The following is a 25,379-nucleotide window of genomic DNA, read 5'->3' on the forward strand; positions in this document are numbered from 1 at the left end:
TCCACATGTAGTTGGAGCACCCCCACACCGCCGCAGGGCCGAGGGGTACCCGGAGCCGGGCCTCTGGGTCTCAGTCCTGGGGTTGTCACGGTGGCTAGACCCGGTCCGTGGCCCTGTCTGTCAGTGGGGGACGTCCGGTGCAATAAGTGGTGTTGTAACGGTGCAGTTGTGGGGTGCAGGTCGCGGTAAATAACAAGGACACCAGGTTGCAGTCTCTTTACCTCTTTACTGAAGATCTCTGAGTCCTCAATCCAGAATACGGCTCACCAGGCTGCGCAAGTCCGGCCGGTCCAATGACACTTCCAGAGTTCTCTTCACAGGAGGAAATCTGTGCCTTCCCCCTAGCGCTATGTGTTGTAGTCCTTCCCTGCTGTGCTTACGGAAAGTACCCCACAACTGTTGTGTCTGTTTCTTAAGTTCCCTCACAACTCGACTAGATGATGTTCTGCTAATCCTCCGTCCCTCCCTGAGGTTCGGGTAGGAACGGCACCCTTTTGACGGGTAGGCCTGGAGTTCTTCCGGGACCCTAGAGACGCCCCTCTCCCACAATTGCCTCCCAAGACTTCATAGGTGATTTGAGTTAGACAGCCCGCCTGAGACTGACTGTCCTGCCGCTGTTTGGAGTATTGCTTGAAGCTGAATGTTATTCTACTCCCTCGGCGTTCCGGCCACCGGTAGTGCGCCTCAGTAGGATGTTGCTTCGGTCTTACAGCACGACTCCTACTGGTATTTCTCCTTTGCGTGATCCCGTTTCTCACTCAGCACAATCTATCTCTCTTCTAATCCTTTCTTGGGCACCGCCGCTACCCGGAGCAGGCACGGTCCCGTTACATTCGCTCAAGTTGCCAAGCCTCTGTCAGGATCCCACCCCTGACAGAGACCCTACTGTATCTTCCCCTACAACACCCTCTGCCACAAGGTGTTGCCTGGTTCCAACCCAGTCAGCTTTCTGATCTAACTTCCTGACTGACCCCCAGTTTACCCACTATGGTGGGGAGTGGCCTAATGAATAGCACCCTTAGCTCCCCCCGGAGGCCCGGCTGTGAAATGTATTGGTGTCTGTGATACCTGATCAGATGAACTCCTTCAGTGCCATCGGACGCACCATAGCTCCCCATAGTGGCGGAGCCACAGTACTGCAACGACCAGGACTCTGGGGCGCTGCACTCCCCCCTGGTTAAACACAGTACTCCGGGACTGGGAAGAAAACAACAATACAAGTTTAGCAAAAAGACATACAATTTTTGTTGAGTGCAAATAACAATACGTATACTTGAACAAGCTTCCCTTTATGGGAGGTGAGGACACTTGAACGTTACAAAACATGGTTAAACATTAAACATTATAAATTACAGGCTATAAATAACTCCTGTTACCCAACCGGGTATTCTACTAAGTGCAAAAATTGCTGAACAATACTTTAACATTGCCTTTAAGGACATACACTCTGTATCCACCAAAGACCTTCCTATAATCACATTATAAGGTAAGTTAACTTTTTCATTCTCCTTCTTTGAATCTGCAGGACCGCCTGTCCTATCGGCACCAGACCTACTGCCTCTCCTTTCTGTTACAGGACCGCCCCGTTCAGCCAGGGCCTACTGCCTTTTCAACTTCTATACACAGTATAGATCATAACATTACTTTCAGTTTTAGAAGCACTGAGCCATCTACGTATGGCTCCTAGGAGGACTCACTACCTAACCCCTACGGGTTCACTTTCTGTCCTCTGTAACACATTATTAACTCTTTCTTTACAATAACTAACTTACTATGGAGGACTCAGGGTTTACCTTCTATCCCCAGTTTCTTATCAACATTATCAACTATCCCCTTATAACATCAATCCTCATTATTACTTTCTTTCATCAAGGCATTATTGCTATCCATCTATCTTAAAGCAATACGGTTCTTCAAATATACACGTGGATGTCCCCTTTAAGAAGGGACCAAGTCTTTAGGAGGTAGCATTTGTTCTCTAGCTACCAGTCCATACTCAGCAAAGGCTCCGGTGTGGTATCTTCGCAAAGAGTCTCTTTCTAAGTAAAACCAGTAGGAAGCGCCTTTAATAAGGTGCGAGCTATTTACAAGAAAAAGTTTGTATCATGCACGGTCCATGATTACTGCAGTTCTGTAAACTTTTGTGCAAACTTGAGACCATAAACAAAACAACAAGGATCCCGGGTCAACAAAGGGATCCATAAGGAATTAACCCTGGACGGGTTTAGCAGCAACAGTAAACAAACAGTTAAACGGAGAACTATTTACATTTTCTTAAAGCAGTCATGCTTACTCATTTTCAGAATCCCCCACGAGGCGCCACCTGGCGGGTGAACCCCTGCAGTCCAGGTTCCAGGTCCACTCCCGCTGCCAGGTACACCCCATGGGTTCGGGTCTGTTGCACAACCAGGTCGTGTGCGGTAATAAAGGTCTGTGTCCCCACTTCTCTCTGTGCTGGCACAGCAGTAACACCGGTCACTCGAGGAGGCGCCTCCTTGGCCACTACAGTGGTGGTGGTGGTGGCCAGACTGCGGTTCACAGTTTCCGTTAGTGTACAGGTGGGGGTGACCAAGGTGGCCACCGACCGGTCACACGGGGACACTTTGGCTACAGGGGCCGGTTTTTCCGGCACCTTGGGCGGGGGTTCCATTGACCTCTTCTTGCGCACATTCAGAGCGAACCACCCCTTCTCCCCGAAATGTCTGGTGTAGATGACACTGTCTCCTGGGTAGAGGTCTTGATCGGGGTGGCCCTCCCTGAGGTGCGACTCCACGTCCCGGCGGTTAACAAAGACCTCCGCGTATAACCCCGGTTCCTTAATAAAGCCCCAGCCTCCTCGGAGCTTAAAGGTGGTGATGATGCCCTGCCTGCGCGGGGCCTGGTGAGCGATGGGGTCCTTGCGGGCCCGATCCTTTACTGCCAGGTCCTTCTGATGATAAGCCTCCATCCCAGCCCGGTACGCCTCGTCCTCTTCCTTCCATTGCTGTTCCAGCTGGGCCTGGTATGTCTCCCAGCTCAGGGCCTGCACCATCTCCCCTTCCCGCGTCTCCACCCCGGGGAATCCCATGAGGTCGGGTCCGGGGTTCACCCAGCGGTATACCGTGCGCTCCGCACGGGCCTCGCAGGACAGGGTGATTGGTGTGATCGGGGCCTTCATACGATGTTCCATGCCCGTAGCTTCCTCCCAGGGCAACAGACGTTGGAGCTTATGAGTCCCAGGGGGAGGGGGCGCTGCAACAGGGCCCACTAACACACCCTCTGCTAGCGGGGCAGGATCGGCGGACTCACCAACCGGTGCGAGTTCACTTTCCGCGACAGGTCCCGCTGGTTCCTCCGGTGAGGTCTCCGATGTCCAGGAACTCTCTGCCGGCACCACTAAGCGCGGAGCCTGGACCCCCACATTCAGTTGGAGAAGTTGGTTGAATAAGTCCTCCATCTCGGCCCTCAGGAATCTGGTGTTGTCCATGGAAGACGGGCTGCTGTGCTCATCCGGGTAGTCGGGGGAGATTTCCACTTCAACCCCACTGTCGGGTTCAGAGCTGCTGGCCATGGCGTCCTCCACGTGGGTCGCTTCCGGGTCTCTTTCCCGCTCTCTCCTTCGTGGGCGGTGTCGTTTTCTCGGTCTTCGCCCTCCATTGAGGATTAGGAGGCGGATCTCTGCCGCTGACGGACACGTCCTCACCGTGCAGAAATATTTAGACTGGGCGGCCATTGTTTTTCGCGCTCTCCAGCTTGCCTACGCCCACTCCACGCCCCTCTTCTCTTCCGGCGCTCTCCTCAGCGCTGCAATGGCGGCGGATTTTGGCGGCAAGTGGCGCAGCACACAGTCTTTGCAATAAAGTACAGTCCAAGCACAGTAAATCACAGTTCCAAGGCACACATGACCTGATTCCTCAGGCTTAAGTAGATCCTGTTCGTGACGCCAGGTTGGAGCGCCCCCACACCGCCGCAGGGCCGAGGGGTACCCGGAGCCGGGCCTCTGGGTCTCAGTCCTGGGGTTGTCACGGTGGCTAGACCCGGTCCGTGGCCCTGTCTGTCAGTGGGGGACGTCCGGTGCAATAAGTGGTGTTGTAACGGTGCAGTTGTGGGGTGCAGGTCGCGGTAAATAACAAGGACACCAGGTTGCAGTCTCTTTACCTCTTTACTGAAGATCTCTGAGTCCTCAATCCAGAATACGGCTCACCAGGCTGCGCAAGTCCGGCCGGTCCAATGACACTTCCAGAGTTCTCTTCACAGGAGGAAATCTGTGCCTTCCCCCTAGCGCTATGTGTTGTAGTCCTTCCCTGCTGTGCTTACGGAAAGTACCCCACAACTGTTGTGTCTGTTTCTTAAGTTCCCTCACAACTCGACTAGATGATGTTCTGCTAATCCTCCGTCCCTCCCTGAGGTTCGGGTAGGAACGGCACCCTTTTGACGGGTAGGCCTGGAGTTCTTCCGGGACCCTAGAGACGCCCCTCTCCCACAATTGCCTCCCAAGACTTCATAGGTGATTTGAGTTAGACAGCCCGCCTGAGACTGACTGTCCTGCCGCTGTTTGGAGTATTGCTTGAAGCTGAATGTTATTCTACTCCCTCGGCGTTCCGGCCACCGGTAGTGCGCCTCAGTAGGATGTTGCTTCGGTCTTACAGCACGACTCCTACTGGTATTTCTCCTTTGCGTGATCCCGTTTCTCACTCAGCACAATCTATCTCTCTTCTAATCCTTTCTTGGGCACCGCCGCTACCCGGAGCAGGCACGGTCCCGTTACGTTCGCTCAAGTTGCCAAGCCTCTGTCAGGATCCCACCCCTGACAGAGACCCTACTGTATCTTCCCCTACAACACCCTCTGCCACAAGGTGTTGCCTGGTTCCAACCCAGTCAGCTTTCTGATCTAACTTCCTGCCTGACCCCCAGTTTACCCACTATGGTGGGGAGTGGCCTAATGAATAGCACCCTTAGCTCCCCCCGGAGGCCCGGCTGTGAAATGTATTGGTGTCTGTGATACCTGATCAGATGAACTCCTTCAGTGCCATCGGACGCACCATAGCTCCCCATAGTGGCGGAGCCACAGTACTGCAACAACCAGGACTCTGGGGCGCTGCATACTTATGCTGGCTATCAGATGTAAATCATTCAGCTGAGGCAATAAAAACTACATTTCCGAGCACTAAAAAATACTCGGAGGACACCCGAGCGTGCTTGAGAAATCTCAAGTAACGAGTATATTCGCTCATCACTAAAACCTATACATGTTTGTTGTCTATGAACTTGTAATGACCTGGAGAATCATAATGGCAGGTCAGTTTTAGCATTTAGTGAACCTATTAAAAAAGCCAAACAAAAAACAAGTGTTGGATTGGTGTCCTTCAAAAGTACAACTCGTCCCGCAAAAAACAAGTCCTCACATGGCCATATTGATGGAAAAATAAAAAAAGCTATGGCTCTGGGAAGAAGGGGAGCAAAAAACGAAACCGCAAAACCGAAAAAAGCTACGTACGTGAAGGGTTTTCTCCTGGTTTTTGATCTTTCCATTGTGAGTGTCCTTACAGTATTATATACTGGGTATGAAGTCTATGTGTCCAGGATGCTTCTAGCTCTCATGATCTAGAATGGCTTCCTTCCTTCCTTCACCACTCCTTTCAGGGCCCAATATGGGTCTTGTGCTAACAGACATAGAAGGTGAGAAGTGTTTTTCCTTTTACCTGTAGAGCAGTATTCCTCAGCTCCAGTCATCAAGAGCCATCAACAGTCCACGTTTTTAAGGATCTCCTTACTAAAGAAAGTTCGTACTGAGAGCTAAAGAGCCGATACTGTAGCCAATTTTCCTTTGAAGGAAAGGTTGAAGTTTACTCAGAGATACGCAGCAGAACAGTTCACAGAAGGCAGACAGACCGACCCTCGCAGGTGTCCAGACAAGAAAAACTACACTGTGATATCTGGCAATGGTCTGGCCTGTACGTATGTGATATGTGATTGGGACCATGTGCAGCTTTGTGTTTCACACAGACTGTACAGGAGCTGACATTTAAATAAGCTATTTAATAAAGCACAATGGCCAAATGTATGAGTGCATATGTTCATCTGAAAGAGACACTGAGACGAAGGAGAGAGCAGAAAAAAAGGCAACGACAGAGGGGCACATAAAGTGAGCGCTTTGGATCCACTGAAGAGAAAGCGTTATAAAAGATTATGTTATATAGAATTAATAGGACATGCCAATAACTAAATAACTGCAAGTATTTTTCTTTAAAAATATCCTCCTTTTTATGTCTCCAGCGCCTATGCAGACCTATGTATCTCTACAGTAAGAAACAACAAACAGTTCCTCTGTTATCTTGTTTCTACAGTAACATGCCTCTGCCCCCAATTCTACTTAAAAACATTTAAAGGGAATCTGTTAGCAGATTTTTGATACCCTTTCTGAAAACAGCATTATGTAGTCAAAGAGACCCTAAATCCAACAATGCATCATTTAGTTTATGTGGAGAATATTGTAGACATAATTCCATGTCAATCATTTGTATCCTATTTGGCATAGAATTATCAACACCCCTTCAGCACATGCTGTGGTAGCAAAACACCTAGCCAGCTTCAAATAAATGGGTTCACAACTTCACACACCCCACTAGCTAGTTGGTATGCAACCTTCTACAGGAAGACCCCCTATGGATCCAATCCATGTGGCCTGAGTCCTTTGTTCAGCCTGATAGGATTTCATAAAGGAGTTATGGAAACGCTATATGTCCTAGCTGTACATTGTTTATATTTCCGAGATCTCCAGAACAGGACAAGCACCTGCCTGTGTCTCAAGTCATTCTAACATGTACAGGAAGGGAGATACGGAGAACAGCCACTAGCAGCTAGGTAGCAAAATTGTGTTTACTCTCTATGAGTAGCAGGGGCTTGGTCAAATCTGATGGCACCAGGTCCATTGCCCTAGGACCGCCCAGAAGGGAATTATGATCTCTCATATGTTTTGGGAGATTTATTTCCAAAGTTCCAGGGGAGGGGATTTAGGTTCATCCCAGAGGGCAGCAGGGGATTGACCCAGGGGGTGAAATGCTTGTGTGAAGCATATCCTATTGCTTTTTCTCTGGGAGGTCGCGAGGACACATCGTGTGAGAAGTCACACACAAAGGGGACCACAAGCAGACCCTCCCCTGCAAGCCAGACCCTCCCCCGCAAGCCAGACCTTTCATCTAACTAGTAACTGACCATATGTTCTGCTTATACCTTTTGTCCTACCGCTATTGTATTTGCATATCTGACCATTATATATGTATAATCATTGTGTATATATAGTGTATTGTCTAGTGTGCCCTTAAGTCGATTAAATATATAATTTAACCTTGGGCTGCTCTCTTATCCCAATCCACGAATCCATACGTCCGTTTCTCAGCCTAAACTCACATTCTACTGGAGTGGATTTCTTGCCCGAAATACACCTGTTAACGGACCAGGCATGTATAAAACAAAGAACTGGTGGCAATCCTACTGGGCGGATAGGATCTGTTTCACTGGTGCTAGTGAAAGGGGCCTCTCATCCTGTCAGGATTGTGGGCGAGTGTAATGCCACATGACTGTGTGGGCCACCTTCTCTCACTCCCTGTGCCTCCTTGGGCCCGTGTGGACAGGGAGGTGTCCATGTAAAACTGCGCCAAGCTCACCTTACGTGTCCCTAGGTGGTGTGGAACGTCATTGGTACAAGTGGGGAGACCTTACCACATGATCCTGCTGCCGTAATATTGATGTCAGGCGGGGTGGGAAGGTGTGGATCATTCATGTTCATGACAAGAATTTATAGGACATGCCAATAACTGCAACTATTTTTCATATTTTTCTAAATATCCTCCCCAACAACAACAGCACACAGCCTGACATGTGAGATATCATTGAAATCTGTGCTTTAATGCCTACCTCATGCTGTCCTCAGTTTTCTAGGAAAAACCTGCTTACAGATTCACTTTAATAGATTAGGAAGAAGGGACGATATGTGTAACAATTCCGCCCCTCAGTGTGTCTTAGAATGCAGTTACTGAGAGCTTGGATGTCCAGTCTGGTGCAGGGACGTGCTGAGCTGTCTGTGCTTTGATTGACAGCTCGGCCAACCAATCTGAGACTGGGAGGTGCTGAGCTCTAGTTAGATGCTCCTTGTTTCCTTGATTGCTCAACCATATAACTGAGCTAGTAGTCCCAGATAGCTGTCAGCCTTAGTTTCAGCTTTGCATGGATTATTTTCGCTGTGCCTAGTGCCTTCCTTATTGATCTATCACTGCCTGACATTGGACTTAATTCTGACCATGCATTTGACCTTTTGCTCTGAGCCACTATCCTCCCGGTATCTTGTCCTTGGACCATTACTTGACTTTGGCCTCATCTGTTAATAGTGTACCCTCCTGGCTATTTGATCTTCGACTCCTTGACTAACTTGACTCACGGCTTGTCTGTGAGAAGTAACTGAGCACCAAGTATGAGTGCGGCGTCAGACTACAGTTTGTAGTCTGTTACCATTGAGACATTTGAGTCAGCATAAGCACTGCATGTGAAGATGGACCTTCCATTTAACCCTTTAGCTGCCAACTATGCTTGGTTCTCAAGTCATCTCTGTGTGTTTTTGAGGCTCACGTCCCTTTGGATAGCAAGATCAGATTGATATACAAGGAACGTATAGGCATAAAAAGAAGAAAAAAAATCACACCAATGCCTGATTCAGGGCAACAGAAGCATTTAGATCAGGTAAAGAGTATTCATGGCAAATAACAGGTCTTCATTAAGACCCAGTGTACACTGAGCCTCCAGCTGCTGGTAGCAGTGATAAGATGAAACCTAGTTCCATGGCTGAGTAATATGACAGCTCCTTTCTAGCAATTGTTAACCAGCGCAATTGCTGCCATACACGGGCTCAGACACACCATCAACACAAACGCAGTTTTTTCTGACAACGTTCTTCTTTGTAGACACTACTGACAGAAATTCAACAATCATTAAGTGTTCTCCTGACAGCAGAAAAGAGACAATAATTCCCTGGTAAAGGCTGAGAAACATCACATCTGATGTGGGTAGAGAGCTCTTGTCATAACAGCCTTCCTTTTAGGCAGATTTACCCTAGTGAACTCATCCTTTGAGTGTGATATCTTTAAACTTATTCAGCATTCATATCCATGCCCACCTTAAAATTAGGCAGGCGGAGGAGATACAGGAACAGCCAGAAAGCTTCTACAAGAGGTTCCCGTTGACTGACTTCAGAGCAGGTAAAACTGGTCACCAGGGATTATAGTAAGATTATTTTCTCACTGGCATCATGGTTTAGTTATGTCTTATTTCTGAAGTCCTTGATTGATTGACACTGTCTGTTGAACTATTGAACCCTTCTGAAAATATTGAAATCTGACAGATCTATTGTAGGCCAATGTGATCTGTGAAATCCCTGCTGAGCCAAGCACTAATTTCATATGGATACAGAGCACTTCCACAAGCCAGCCTATTAGTAGAGACAGCCTGTGTGCTAAGAAGGTAATCACACTACTATGGTTCCACCTGAAAAGGGAGAAGTCTGATCAATAACCAATTAATGAAGACGTGTAAAGGGATTGGGGTGAGAATTCAGTTTGCTAAACGGGCTGGAGATGAACGTTTGGGCTATGGTTCGATCAAAGTTGTGATGATGTCATGTTTTATCTACTTTTTTGAGAATGGCAGCTGGAAGTTTTATGTCTTAGATTATGTGCACACAACATCTTTTTAAAGTGGATTCCACCTGGAATCTGCTTGAAAATGTTCCGCAAGAAATGAGCATAGTGCACAGAAATGTAAAAAAGATACTGCTGTGTACATGTACAGCTTTATGTCACTTATTTTATACGATTCAGTGTTTGAAAACCATGAAGCGGTTAAAAGTAGTAACCTGATCATTCTTTAGGTGGCTTTCTTTGGAAGTTACCCACTCTTTATAGTATTTTTCCAGAAGAAACTGCGCCTAGAAAAATTTGTCGTATTGACGTAGTATACACATGTCTTTAAAAAGGCTTGATATTGTCTGACTGTAAAGGTTACCAGGGTGGTAGCCACAGGCGAGTGTCATGTGTCAGAACCCTGGCTCGTTACATACAATTGTGGTTCCTGAGTGGGTGGTAGAGTTGTGACAGCCTTGTGACTGTGCAAACCGCTGGTATTGGCTGGTCAGGACCACGAGTTCCACAGATTAGTAAAGAAGACTTCTGTTCAAACATGGGAACTTTACTAAACTTGATGAGGGCTATGTACAAGGTATAGAAGGCAATGCTGCCACCAGGAATTTCATGGCCCCATACTGGCAAAATTTTGGGGCCCCTTTGAGACTCTGCCCAGGATCCACCCCAGCTCCTCCTCCACCGCTCTAACCATCCACAGTCCCTCCTGCCACACTTGGAAAATCTTCACTTCTGGACCACGTCCTCAACTACACATTAACAGTTCCCATCTAACACCAGATCACATGCATAGGCAACAACTTTTGCTTTGGCCAAAGGATTTTTGTAAGCCGCCACCACCACGACAAGGTGGACTCTTTTGTCTGGCCCTAGTCTATTCTAACCTATTAAAAATGTGTTAAAATATCCAATACTCTTTTTTGGTATTTTTTTATTTCTTTTTCTTTAAGGTAATGAGTCATATACATTTTTTTAAATGACCATTAATACCACATATAAGGGACAAATACAGTCCCTTATATACCATGGCCGATCCACAGGTTACCACCACATAGTGACTGAATAATACCACATACAAGGAAGAAATACCACCACACCATGACCAGACCTTATATTACCACCACATAGTGACTGAATAATACAACATACAGGGAAAAATACCACTACACCATGCACCATACCACATATTACCACCACATAGTATCCGAATAATACCACATACAAGGAACAAATACTGCTAGACCATGACCAGACCAAATATTACCACCACATAGTGACCAAATAATATGACATACAAGACACAAATACTGCCAAACTATGACCAGACCACATATTACCACCACAGAGTGACTGAATACCACATACAAGGAAAACATACTGCCACAATATGTCCAGACCACATATTACCACTACCTAGTGACCAAATACTACAAAACTGATCACTAATAAAGAAAAAAAACACAATACTAAGTGCCATTATACACAGGAGCTTTGTATATACTGTCAGTGTACAGGTAATACAGTGATATTATACACAGGAGCTCTTTTAAATATGTAAATTAATTAGTATGTGTACTCTTTCCCCCAGTTCAATACCAGTTACACTTCTGCATCCTCAACGCCCCCCACTAGGTACCTCCCACTCCCGTGATTCATTGTATTTACATGCCCCTTCTGCCCCAATTAATTATGTCATGTCTTCTCTTTCATCCCCACCCTCAATTCATTATCAAATTCTCACCCCCCACATTCAGTACATCACTTACTCACTTGATCCTCAATTTATCATTATTTGCTGCCCTATCCACAATTCATCATCATTTGTTGTCCCCACCCTCAATTCATCATTTACTGTCCCCATCCCCCAGTCTCAATACATCATCATTTACTCCTCCCACCCTCAACATTCATCATTATTTGCTCTCCCCAACCCCTAAGGTCATCATTTGCTCTCCCCACTCCCACCTTCAATTCATTATTTGCTTTCCCCACCCCATCTTCAATTCATCATTTGCTCTCCCCACCCCACCTTCAATTCAATTGCTGTCCTTGTCCCCCACCCTCAATTCATGATTTGCAGTCCCCCACCCTCAATTCATCATTTGCAGGAATGCTAGGTCAAACTGATATTTCCAGTGTACAGGGTGTCAAAAGAGATAGTTTTCCTTTGTCTAGGTGCCTTATGGAGCAAGAGACAATGATATCCATGTCTCTTATTCATTAGTATGGTCGATGATCGTGTACTAATCATGCTATATCGGCCCCTCCATTGCGGTGAAAGTTGCCCCGTCTCCCTCCTCACTTCATCATCTACAATTCCACCACTTCATCATTTGCAGTCCTCAGTTCCACCCACTTCATCATTTGCAGTTCCTCCTGCACTTCATCATTTGCAGTCCCCTGTCCCCCTCTCAATTCATCATTTGCAGTCCCCCCACTTCATCATTAGAAGTCCCCGTTCTCCTCACTTCATCATTTACAGTCCTCATCCCCCCACTTCATCATTTGCAGTTCCCTGTTCTCCCACTTCATCATTTGAATTCCCCCACTTCATCATTAGCCATCCCCTTCACTTCATCATCTGCAGTCCCACTCCCTCTTCACTTAATCATTTGCAGTCCCCCCTCACTTCATTACTTGCAGTCGCCCCTCGCTTCATTTGCAGTCCCCTTCCCCTTCATCATTTGCAGTCCCCTCCCCCCTCACTTCAATATTTGCAGTCCCCCCACTTCATCATTTGCAGTCTCCCTCACTTCATCATTTGCAGCCCCCCCTAACTTCATCATTTGCAGTGTCCCTCCCCACACATCATCATTTACAGTCCCCATCACTTCATCATTTGCAGTGCCCTGTCACCTCACTTCATAATTTGCAGTCCCCCTCACTTCATTATTTCCATGTCCCCCCTCACTTCATCATTTGCAGTCCCCCTCCCCTCACTTCATCATTTGAAGTCCCCCTCCCCCTCACTTCTTTATCTGCAGTCGGCCTCACCTCACTTCATCATTTGCAATTCCCCTCCCTGCTCACTTCATGATAGGCAGTCAGCCTCACCTCACTTCATCATTTGCAGTCCCCTCTCACTTCATCATTTGCAGTCCCCCTCCTTCATCATTTGCAGTTCTGCCCCTCATGTCATCATTTGCAGCCCCCTCCTCACTTCACCATTTTCAGTCCCCCTCACTTCATCATTTGCACTGCCCCTCCACACTTCATCGTTTGCAGTCTCTCCCTTCGCGTCATCATTTGCAATGCCCCTTCCTTGACTTCATCATTTGCAGTCCCCCCACTTCATCGGCTCTGATAGTAGGTAAACAGACTTGACCACGTTTTATTCACAGCAAGAAGCCTTTGCACTGTGTGAGGCAGTGACCGATGTTATATGCAAGGGTTGCTATGTGTCCCCCAGGATGTGTGTAGAAGCATATGGAGGCCGGGGGAGAGCATTGCAGTCACAGGCATAGCTGTGATTTCAAGGCAAAATAGAAGTAAGTGTCAGTCTTGGGCCAGCTATTTGTCCAAGGCAGATTTAAGAAAACCCACTATGGGCTTTTTTTTTTTAAATGGACTACAGGATGGTAGTGGGGTGGTCCATATCCTTCCCCAGCCCCAGGTTTTCCATGTGGCCTACAGCCATAGGTTTGTTTGTAAAAACCCCTGCAGCAGAGGATTGGGTGTCTCAGTGTTAGGCTGGGGTCACACTCAGCGTAGGGAAATACGGTCCATTTTTTACAGGCGTAATACACAGAAATGATCCCAAAACAGTGATCCATATGTAATCTGTAGGCAGGGTGTGGCTGCGTATTTTACGCATGTCATCCTCCGTATGTAATCCGTATGACATCTGTAATGAGTTTTTTTCACGCAACCTTACAAAATGGACATTTAACGGTTTTTAGGCCTGAAATTAATTGAAATCATCATCAGCAACCCTATTTAAGACCTCTAAAACAGGTGGCACCCTCCCATCTGGCCATTTTGTTGCTGCGCTTGTGTTGGTGTTTTGGTGGTACTTTGGCAACATGTGTGACCTCCTGCATTTCACCCCAACTCAGCGGGTGTTAATTAACTGGGTGTTGTCACGTCGCTTTGGACAGCCATACCCTGTGATAGTGGATCCACGAAGGAGGAGAAGAATGTAGGTGCATCCACTTTTGAGGCAACGCCTCTCTAAAGGGCATTTTCATAGGCTGTATACAGCTCTGCGGACACATCCGGACAAATTCTTTCAATACTGTCGCATCACAATACCCACCTTTGACATCTTGTTGGAGACAGTACGTCCAGGAATAATGTATCAGGATACCAGGATGCAGAAATGCATATCCGCAGAGGAGCGTCTTCTCCCTACCTTATGGTCTGTATTCACCATACTCACATACTGTATGTTGATGACGTTTTTTAAATTTTGTATTTCCTAGCTGCTGATTTAAAATATATTTTAAAATTTGACTCTCCTGCTTGTGACTGTGGAGCTGACCATCAAACAATTCAGCACATTGTTGAGGAATGTCCCCTCAGATCTTATCCTGGTGACAAGAATGATTTTTATACTGGAAATGACAATGTCATTGCATACATAGAAAATCTCGATATCCGACTCTGATTTCTGTTCCTTTGTTGTTTTCAATCACTGTTTATCGTTTATTTATGCTTATATGATGTTTAAATATATGTTCATATGATTAAATAAATAAATAAATTATATTACTAAATTAAATCAAAATCACATACAAATATGTACTTAATGTAAAATGTAAGTAGCCAGTGTAGATGTTGGAAGGTGCACTGTATCCTGCCTTTTTATATCCTCATATTACTTATCTTTACTATGCTTTTTATCAAGCATTCTTACATTGCTAACATTTTTTTTATGTGTGCTTTCAGATTCCTGTCAACTGGATTGTCTTATGCCGGAATCCATCTGGAATTTCTAACAGGGAGGTCTACTATTTCCGGCATAGTGCGGGATACATGTATTCAAATATGGGCAAAACTGCACGAACTTGTGATGCTGAAGCCCAAAAGGGAGGATTGGCTGAAAATAGCCCGTGGATTTAAGGATACTTGTGATTTCCCACACTGTATTGGAGCCCTGGATGGGAAACATATCAGGGTGCTTAAGCCGCCAAACTCGGGCTCCCAATTCTACAATTATAAACAGTTTTTCTCTGTAGTTCTGTTAGCTGTAGTTGACAGTCACTACCGGTTTATAATTGTAGATATTGGGGCCTATGGGCGAACTGGAGACTCTAGAGTCTTCAATTCGTCCATTATGGGTTGGCAGCTACGTGAAAACCAGTTGGACCTCCCACCACCATGACAACTCCCAGGCTCCAATGCTGAAGCAGTGCCATATGTCCTTGTGGCAGATGAGGCCTTCCAGTTGACAAGGCATGTCATGAGGCCTTATCCTCATCTCAACCTGGACCACCGGCGGCAGGTGTTTAATTTGAGACTTTCACGGGCGCGGCGATTGGTGGAGTGCGCCTCTGGCATTCGGTGTGCCAAATGGGTCCCCTGCCATTCAGTTGAGTGAGGTAAATGTTAATGAAGTCATAAAAGCTTGTGTTGTTTTACATAACTTCATAAGAATTCATGAGTGTTCCTCAGCTGATAGTGGTGAAAGCATGTTGGCCAATGTGGGTAGGCCTACACCACATGGCCTTCCTCAGCGGCGTCCCCTTTCTGGCCTAAAAGTTAGGGATATTTATTCAAATTATTTTGTTTCTCCTCAGGGTGCTACTCCCTGGCCAGATAATGCTGTTCCTCTTTTGTAATTTCTTACTTTACATATATAATTTGAGCTAAAAAGAAAAAATTACTTTACTTACTGAACTCTGTATGTTGGATTATGTACTTGAAGCGATTGCCGGGGGACCACCATGGTGCAGGAAGACTACTGTACACAAGATGAGGTGCAAACAACAAAGGGTAGATTTATTGGAAGGCAAGGAACGAAGTGAATGAGGAAGATGCAAACAGGGGTATGCAATGGTAAAAGACAATTTACAAGAGTTATAAACTTTATCTTTCCCGTAAAATAGCACGATGCTCCAACTATTACAGACTCAAAATATGTCTAACCAGCAAATGTAAACAATAAACAAGTGATAATGCTACTCTACGTATAACCTCCCTGGCCCTTACTAAGCAGGCCACACGGCTCCCGTGTACAGACTATTGAAGCCTACACTAGGCCCTAACAGGTGCACCAAACAGGAACAAACTCACGGTGATGTTGGAGAATCAGCTCCAGTCCCAGGGGGCCCCCAGCAGTCTAATATGGTTGTGCGCACGGCTTTCTGTCAGCTCTGTGAAACTTGGTCTTCTCCTTGCTTCTGGATCCTATGGATGCTCCTGGTAACTGTAAATCCCTTTCTCTGTATCTTCGTGGCTCTCTTGCAGCTATATCAGGACACAGTTCTTCTCTCTTTCAGCTATCAGCCCAAAGAAGTCCTCTCTGCAGCAGCCTCAGTTCACACACGCTGCTACAGCTCCACACCTGCACTCTGCCAGACTAGTTCATCACACCGACTATTGCAGGGGAGAAGCAGAACATTCCACCACGCCAGACAAGGGGGTGCAGCCTCTTAAAGTGACAGCGTGTTCCTTACTGTCAATAACAGCACCACCCTCTTACATAATAATGATTGGTCAAACAAATTTAAGTTGGCTTTTGACTATATATTTTAATTATAGCAAAAGCCTTTTTTTTAGGTAAACACCATATTATTATTACATGGGGTTTTTTGCCAATGAAACTTGGCATAAGAAATTTTTTAACAAAAGATAACAAAGTGCTATCACAGCACAATAAGATAAACACCTGGTTAGTAACCAAAATTGTAAACAAAATAAAACATTTTTTACAGATTTCTGTAAGTTGGAGGAGATGATGGCGGCAGTTCGGGTTGCTGCACTTGGGGCCTTTGTTGGGCCAATTGTCCTTCACCCTGTTGGTGTGATCTCTCTTGGGCCTGCTCCAAAATCTGGCCATGCTCGGATTGGGCAGTTGAGTACTGGCCATAAGTGTTGATACTCTGGGCATCATGAGGATAGTTCAAGTCACGTGAGTCATAACCACCACCAATATGGCCATGTCATCCAAACCCAGATTGGGACCAGCCTCCAACACTGGGTCTAGACAAGTGGCAATATTGGTAAGGTTGCTGGTAGGATGCTATTTGGTAAGGTGTAGGCATTGGTGGGGAAAGGGTTGAGGTGTAGGCACACGTGGAGGAGGTGCTTCAGATCCCTCTTGAGCATGCACTTGTTGAGTTGTTTGTATACGCATGAGGTTACGTGTTGACAGCTGCCACCTCTCAATGTACTCAAACAACTCATAAAGGCTATTTGGGGGGTGCATGCATCAGGAAGGATTTGAAAGAACCCTCTCACACGTAGCCTCACCTCACGGGGTATGGGACGGATATACCGGGCCAGGCTACGCGAAAATGCCTCCTCACCCTCATCCTGAGCAGCCCTGGCAAGATAATTTAACACACCAGTGTCCACATTCCTTCGACTTTCAATTAGCTCTCTCCTTCTGCGGCCACGGCGTGAGGTCACAGCAGGCTGTGGTGAGGGCTCCAGCGGAACAGTGGGGCTGCTGCTGAGGGCAGGATCTTCGGGCATCACTGAAGCTGGTGCATCTGTGGGTGGGGCTGCAGAACCTGGCCTAGGAGGTTGTGGAACATGAGGGGCAGTCGAAGATGGAGGGATACACATGGAAGGAGCCGTAGAAGGGCCACCTCTTCTGCTTCACCAACAAGATCTATCAATGGCTCAGATTCGGACCCTGTTGTCTCCCTCTCAGTGAGGTTGGATTGCGTTCTGTTATGAAAATGTAAAAATTAAATAAAAAAAATAATCTATGAGCATTAAAAACATGTGTAATGTGGTGTGAGGTTTGTACTTACGTGTCTGTCCATACTGGGATCCAGAAAGGACAGCTAGTCAAAATATATGTATTTACGTTTTTCCGGAGGAGATGACCCACTTCTGGCCTGCTGCTACCTTTCTCTCCAGTACTGGTCCCGAATGCTGCGCCGTCTCATAACATCTTCCACTGCAATGACAGAAGAAAATAATGTATAAGGCCATTGTGCACAGTGGTACCACAAGGTGTCAGTGATTTAACAGATTTTAATCTGCCCTAGTAAGCTGCATTTCTTACTAAATATCTTCAGTAATAAAATTAAACACACAAATACCACAATACCATAAAAGGGGAACCCCATAGAATGTAAGTACACAAGGACAGGGTCCTCTCCCCTCTTTACCAGTCTGTCATAGAAAATTTGCTTACTGTAAGCGACATCTATAACTCGGTACGTAACCCCTTTCTCATGTCCAGCACCATGAAATAAATGGTGCTATATACATAAATAATCCGAATAAGAAAAATAATAATAGTGTCAAAATATTGTTCTTACTGCAGTTTACAATATTAATTAATTGACAAACATGAGTGTACTCACTTATTTGCCTCTGGCCCTCACGTGGCCGCTGCTCATAATCAGGGAAAAGGATCCCACAAATGCGCCTCCAAGCAGCCTCTTTTTTTGCCCTGTTGGAACAATTGCCATCCCGCTGGTCCCAAATTTCTGGCCTCTCTTGGACCAGAATCAAAAGCATATCCACGTTAATGATGGATGCCATGCTGCTTGAGACTCTGTGGAGGCGTGCGGCAGACTTCCGGGATGTCTGTCTGGCTTTTTAAGCTAATTAGCATGTCTAAGCTTCCTGATTGAGAGCTTGGCACATTTCCTGTCACCTGGAGAAGTCTGGCGTATTTTTCGCAAGTCACACTGCTGGTGTAATCCATATTTTTTGCGCACCCATAGACTTTCATTGGCGGATTTTTTGCGCAATACGCTGACAAACGCAGCATGCTGCAATTTTCTACGCCCATAAAATACGGCTGCGAAATATACGGCAGATAGGAGCTGCCCCATAGAGAATCATTGGTCCGTGTGCAATGCGTTGTGTTTGCGCCTCTCATACGTCCGTTAAACTCTCTAGTGTGACGCTGGCCTTAGTTTGGTCTTGCAAACAGGCAGATCAGTTGGCTTTGCAGAGCTCAACCTGAGTGAGGCAACACAGGGCCAAGTGGAGCCAGAAGGCCTGGCACCCTCAGAGTACACGGCAGTGCAGTCGCCCACGGCAACAGGTCACAGACTGTCTTTATTCCTGGCTGTGATCCGAAGGATCCAGTTTAATTTCCTGTTTTGTGAGTGCGCTGTTTATTAAAAGAGACTTTACTTTGAACTTTTCCTGGGTCACTGCCTCATCACTACACATACCGCTGCACTACCGCTGCACTACAACAGACATAGTCTTTCCGCTATAGTCTACTCCGAGGTTGGTATAGTACACTGTTTTGCCCTACTTTGTCACAGCCTAGCTTGTCACCACAGTACAGTTCAGCAATTTTCTCTAAACCCGCTCATTGGTTCTGCATCCTAAAGCTATGGACACCCTGGATCTACCGCTCGGGACTCTCACTAGTCCCACAGTATCAGTCCTCTTTAGGTCTGCACCTTCTTCGGCATTTATCAAGCTCAGGGTTTCTCGTGACATGTCTTCCTATCCAGGGACCCCCTTTGAGGTAGAACATCACTCTGTCTTTTCTGTAAGTTTCTAGTCAAGCTACCTCATTGTCCCGTTGTCTCTTTTGCTGTAGTTCGCCCAAACGGCAAAACTGCACACTTGTCACTTCTTCAGACTCTAACTAGACTCTGACTAACTTCAGGAAGCAGGTCACTTGCCCTAGCACTAAACCCTGCCCCTGTGGGCTGGTCCTAACATTAATTCTCTTCTTTACCCTGCAGTCTGTTGCTGGGAAACGTCCTCTTTCACCTACATTCTTTTCAAACACTACCTAATGTCCTAAGTTCTAGCCTATGTCTTTCATGCATCACATCACTATACATTATAATACTTTACATTATCACATTACATAGGCAAACATCTCACGCTTCACATGACACAAGATGTAAACCAGACACAGGACAGTATTCAGGCTAAACATCACATTATACACAGCACTGATGTCTTCAAGGGGGAGCAGAACAATATGTCCATCTCCTTACATTATCATGTGAAGTTTAATGGATGTCCTGTGCTATATTTCAGTGAAGCCTATTAACCTAGTAGCCTACGGGTTGCCCAACATGTTTTTTTGTAATAAGTTTCATTCAGCTTTGTTGCAGTGGATTAATCTCTGTACTGTCTAGCCATTCAACAGTGAACACTGCATTTTTAGGACTATAAGACGCACCAGACCATAAGAGGCACCCCAAATTTATCCATATTGAATCAGGAGCCCCATATAATGCTCCATAAAGTTTATGATGGGCCCCATAAGATGCTCCATATTAAAATATGCCCCATATAATCCTGCATAAAGGTTAATAATGGCCCCATAAGATGCTCCATAGACACATTTGCCCAATATAATGCTGCACAAATGTTGATTATGGCAACATAAGATGCTCCATAAAGATATTTGCCCCATATAGTGCTGCACAAACGTTGATTATGGCCCCATAAGATGCTCTATACCAGGGGTGTCAAACTGCATTCCTCAAGGGCTGCAAACAGGTCATGTTTTCAGGATTTAATTGTATTGCACAGGTGATCATTTAATCACCTGCACAGAATGATTCCAGCCAGGGCCGGACTGGCCATCGGGCAGTTCTGGCAAATGCCAGAAGGGCCGGTGGCAGTAGTGGGCCGCTCGAGTGTGCCGCTGTCGGCACACTCTCCCCGCTGTCGGCGCACTCCCGGCCCCGCATTCAACTATACCGGCGTCATAGACGCCGGTACAGTTGAATGCAATGATGGAGGAGAGAGCGTCTGCTGACGCTTCCTCTCCCATCATTCCCCGCTCTGCCTGCCGCTGACACTGCGGGTGCGCGATGACGTCATATCATCGCGCACCTGCTGTGTGACCGGGCGGGCAGACTGCGACTGCTGAGACCAGAGCCAGAGCAGCGCGGGGCAGGAGGAAAGGTGAGTAGAGTGTTTTTTTTTTGTTTTTTTTTTATCAATGAGTGATGACTGGATTGTGGAGCTATTGGGGGGGGGGGGGGCTGTGCTGCATTCCATTCTATGGACCTCTGCTGCATTATATTCTATGGGGCTGGCTGCATTCCATTCTATGGGCCTCTGCTGCATTATATTCTATGGGGCTGTGCTGCATTCCATTCTATGGACCTCTGCTGCATTATATTCTATGGGCCTGTGCTGCATTCCATTCTATGGGCCTCTGCTGCATTATATTCTATGGGGCTGGCTGCATTCCATTCTATGGACCTCTGCTGCATTATATTCTATGGGGCTGGCTGCATTCCATTCTATGGGCCTCTGCTGCATTATATTCTATGGGGCTGGCTGCATTCCATTCTATGGGCCTCTGCTGCATTATATTCTATGGGGCTGGCTGCATTCCATTCTATGGGCCTCTGCTGCATTATATTCTATGGGGCTGGCTGCATTCCATTCTATGGGCCTCTGCTGCATTATATTCTATGGGGCTGGCTGCATTCCATTCTATGGGCCTCTGCTGCATTATATTCTATGGGGCTGGCTGCATTCCATTCTATGGGCCTCTGCTGCATTATATTCTATGGGGCTGGCTGCATTCCATTCTATGGGCCTCTGCTGCATTATATTCTATGGGGCTGTGCTGCATTCCATTCTATGGGCCTGTGCTGCATTATATTCTTTGGGGCTGGCTGCATTCCATTCTATGGGCCTCTGCTGCATTATATTCTATGGGGCTGGCTGCATTCCATTCTATGGGCCTCTGCTGCATTATATTCTATGGGGCTGGCTGCATTCCATTCTATGGGCCTCTGCTGCATTATATTCTATGGGGCTGGCTGCATTCCATTCTATGGGCCTCTGCTGCATTATATTCTATGGGGCTGTGCTGCATTCCATTCTATGGGCCTTTGCTGCATTATATTCTATGGGGCTGGCTGCATTCCATTCTATGGGCCTCTGCTGCATTATATTCTATGGGGCTGGCTGCATTCCATTCTATGGGCCTCTGCTGCATTATATTCTATGGGCCTGTGCTGCATTCCATTCTATGGGCCTCTGCTGCATTATATTCTATGGGGCTGTGCTGCATTCCATTCTATGGGCCTGTGCTGCATTATATTCTATGGGGCTGTGCTGCATTATATTCTATGGGGCTGTGCTGCATTGTATTCTATGGGCCTGTGCTGCATTCCATTCTATGGGCCTGTGCTGCATTCCATTCTATGGGCCTGTGCTGCATTATATTCTATGGGCCTGTGCTTCATTCCATTCTATGGGCCTGTGCTGCATTCCATTCTATGGGCCTGTGCTGCATTCCATTCTATGGGCCTGTGCTGCATTATATTCTATGGGCCTGTGCTGCATTATATTCTATGGGCTTGTGCTGCATTATATTCTATGGGCCTGTGCTGCATTGTATTCTATGGGCCTGTGCTGCATTCCATTCTATGGGCCTGTGCTGCATTCCATTCTATGGGCCTGTGCTGCATTCCATTCTATGGGCCTGTGCTGCATTATATTCTATGAGCCTGTGCTGCATTATATTCTATGGGGCTGTGCTGCATTATATTCTATGGGGCTGTGCTGCATTCCATTCTATGGGGGCTGTGCAGCATTACATTCTATGGGGCTGTGCTGTATTATAGTCTATGGGGTTGGCTGTATTACATTCTATGGGGGCTGTGCTGTATTACATTCTATGGGGGCTGAGCTGTAATGCTGGATACAGCTGTAATTATATGTTATATAGTCGTGTTACACTCCCCTCACTTCTTGTAGCCTACAAGTGTACAAAGATATTATACAGTCACCATGTGACAAGTGGGCCTGTGTGACTTCAAATGCCAGGGCTGAATTTTAGTCCCAGTCCGGCCCTGATTCCAGCACCTTGTGCAATGAGAAGGAAATCTTGAAAACACGCATGGTTTGAGGCCCTCGAGGAATGCAGTTTGACACCCCTGCTCTATACAGACACTTGCCCCATATAGTGCTGCACAAATGTTGATTATGGCCCCTTAAGATGCTCCAAACAGACACTTGCCCCATATAGTGCTGCACAAACGTTATGGCCCCATAAGATGCTCCATACAGACACTTGTCCCATTTGCTGTTGCTGCGATAAAAAAAAAATCACATACCTCTCCGTCGCTCAGGCCCCCGACACTTTCAATATTCACCTGACTTCGTTTCGGCGCCTCTCCATCTTCAGCGTCTTCTGCACTGACGTTCAGGCAGAGGGCATGCACTAACCACGTCATCGCGCCCTTTGACCTGAGCGTCACTGCAGAAGACGCTGAAGACGGAGCGGTGCCCGGAACGGGAAGCAGGTGAATATCGTGCAGCACTCCCCCTCCCCATTATACTCACCTGCTCCTGGTGCGGTCCCTCTTTCCCCAGCATCGCAGCTTCTTCCTGTACTGAGCGGTCATCGTTACCGCTCATTACAGTAATGAATATGCGGCTCCACCCCTATGGGAGGTGGAGCAGCATATTCATTACTTTGATGAGCAGTACCATGTGACCGCTCAGTACAGGAAGAAGCTGGGGCGCCGGGGAGCCAGGGACCTGCAGGGACCTCGCCAGGAGCAGGTGAGTATTATTAGACAGCTCCCGCTCCCCCTCCCCTGCCGACCCCTGAGTATGACTCGAGTATGAGCTGAGAGGGGGACTTCCAGACCCCCAAAATGGGCTGAAAATCTCAGCTTATACTTGAGTATATATGGTATATTACCCGGTGGCCAGCGGTGGTGGAGCAGGGACTCAGGAGGCATGGTCCCTTCCTCAGGAAGCTGACGGCGGCAGAAGTGTGGCAATGCTGCATGCCCAGTGTTAGCGGTAAGCAGAGATGAGTGCATCTTTGGTTTCTCAGCTGCCATTTTCCTGAAGCCGTGGGCTGCTGGAGGTGGTGCGTGCGCAGATTGGGATTGCATTTCCAATTTTCCAAAATTTCATATGTACATAATATAGCACTTAACCAAATAAGGCAAGTAGACTGTAGGCCCCATTGTCACACACAGTGTAGGACAGACTAAGTGCAACACAAAAGGATAAGGGAAAGGGGGGCACAACACTAAAGAAGCTTGGAGTGGAGACCCCTAGGCAGATCTAATGTCACCCTGTCTGTCCTAAGAGACCCTACATAGGTTCGGTACCTATCGCAGTGTAGGAGACCTAGTCCCTGTCAGACCCTAGCGGTAAGCCCTGCTTAGGAAAGGAAGGGGTGACACTAGTCAAACCCCACTAAGATGAAAGACAGCTAGGATAAACAAAACAAGGGAGATAATTAGCTTGAGTAGACTCAGAGAGAAACAGCCAGTACAGCCAGATGCAGTGCAATGGTCTACAGCCTCTGACACATCCGTGACTCCCATTGGGGTCTGTGATATTTGCTGGTGCTAGAACATCCAGAGCATAAAATAGGAATGCAAGTCTCCATAATTGGTTCTTTTCCCATTTCTAGGACCAGACATTCAATCGCATGAAGCAGCCACCCCGGATGTTACGGAGCCACGATGGATGGGAACGGCTCCTATTACAAATTGCATCACATTTCTCCACAAAGTCATTCTTTTTTAATTGCACTATCACTAATGATAACATCGAACGCAGAACATATGGTAATTGTAAGGGAGATATAGGAGACTAATAACATAGACCGCTGCAGGGAATCCTTCTGCATCTTATCGAAATGGCAGCTTTCCGTGAAACCACAGATAATGACTTGATTACGCCTACAAGCTGAAGTTTAATAATCCAGAATAAACACTGCATGAATGAACTCAATAAATACATCAGCAGAGAATGTTAAATACTTTAGGAGCGAGTTCGGGGTATAAGATACATATGCTTATTTAGCAGCTAAGGCAGTAATGGTGACATTTAGCTGGAGGAGTCTCCACGAAACTCTTCTGTAATGGCGGCTTTCTTCAGACTGTAACCTGCGGCACTTCTCTAGATGATGGAGATGAAAGGATGGCGTGCAGGTAGGAGTTTTATGCCTTGATGATCCCACATACACATCTTGGGTACCACATAAAACAAATGATGTGCTGATGAAACTCCACACAAGTTTAAGATATAAGTCTTGTTGCCATGGGAATGTGGATATCTTGGGATGTTATTTCACAAATGAAAAAAGCTCCTTTTAAAAGGGTCGCTAAAGTCCCAAATTAAAATGCCCACAAAGGAACCATTATACTGAAATGCATTATTCATCGCAACCTGACACAGCTTTCAGGCTCGTTAAAAAAAATACGGTACCTCCACGTTTCCATTATAGACAAATAAAGGTCCTGTTACCTTCTTCATTCTAATGGGATTGGAGACGAGGCACGGAGCTGAGACTGCAATCTATAAAGTATTTGGTCCTTGATCTCCGGATAAATCTGTCAACCAACCCGGTACAAAGTATGTTTGCCATGCTGACACTCCATTAGGGCTGTGATAAAACATTATAGTAGGTGTACATAATCATCAGCATGTTAAGAAGGCATTAAAGATATTTTCCAAATTCAGAAAACACCTCCCCTGGTTGCTGTTTGTTTTAAAAACAAACAAACTGTACTTCTCTCACCCTCCACGGGTCCGGTATTGAGTCTCGACCGCATCTTCCTGTGTCAATTATTTTCTGCAGCTCTGATGTTAAGATGACACGAC

General features: G+C 46.5%; 1 protein-coding gene across 3 annotated transcripts in view; it reads left to right on the forward strand.

The window, feature by feature from the left end:
- The window catches only part of LOC143769817 (uncharacterized), a 205,216-nt gene extending 180,641 nt beyond the window's left edge, over window positions 1–24,575 (forward strand). For 2 of the 3 annotated variants that reach the window (XM_077258734.1, XM_077258740.1), the window contains one exon: window positions 14,556–15,912. In XM_077258734.1, the coding sequence (XP_077114849.1) occupies window positions 14,556–14,729 (174 nt within the window). In that variant the 3' untranslated portion in view covers window positions 14,730–15,912. Of the gene's footprint in view, window positions 1–14,555; window positions 15,913–24,183 lie in introns of those variants that run through there. The other variant, XM_077258733.1, reaches the window with a different exon arrangement.
- Window positions 24,576–25,379: the final 804 nt, after the last annotated feature.

The sequence above is a fragment of the Ranitomeya variabilis genome, chromosome 4 (genome assembly GCF_051348905.1).
Source record: "Ranitomeya variabilis isolate aRanVar5 chromosome 4, aRanVar5.hap1, whole genome shotgun sequence".
NCBI lineage: Eukaryota > Metazoa > Chordata > Amphibia > Anura > Dendrobatidae > Ranitomeya > Ranitomeya variabilis.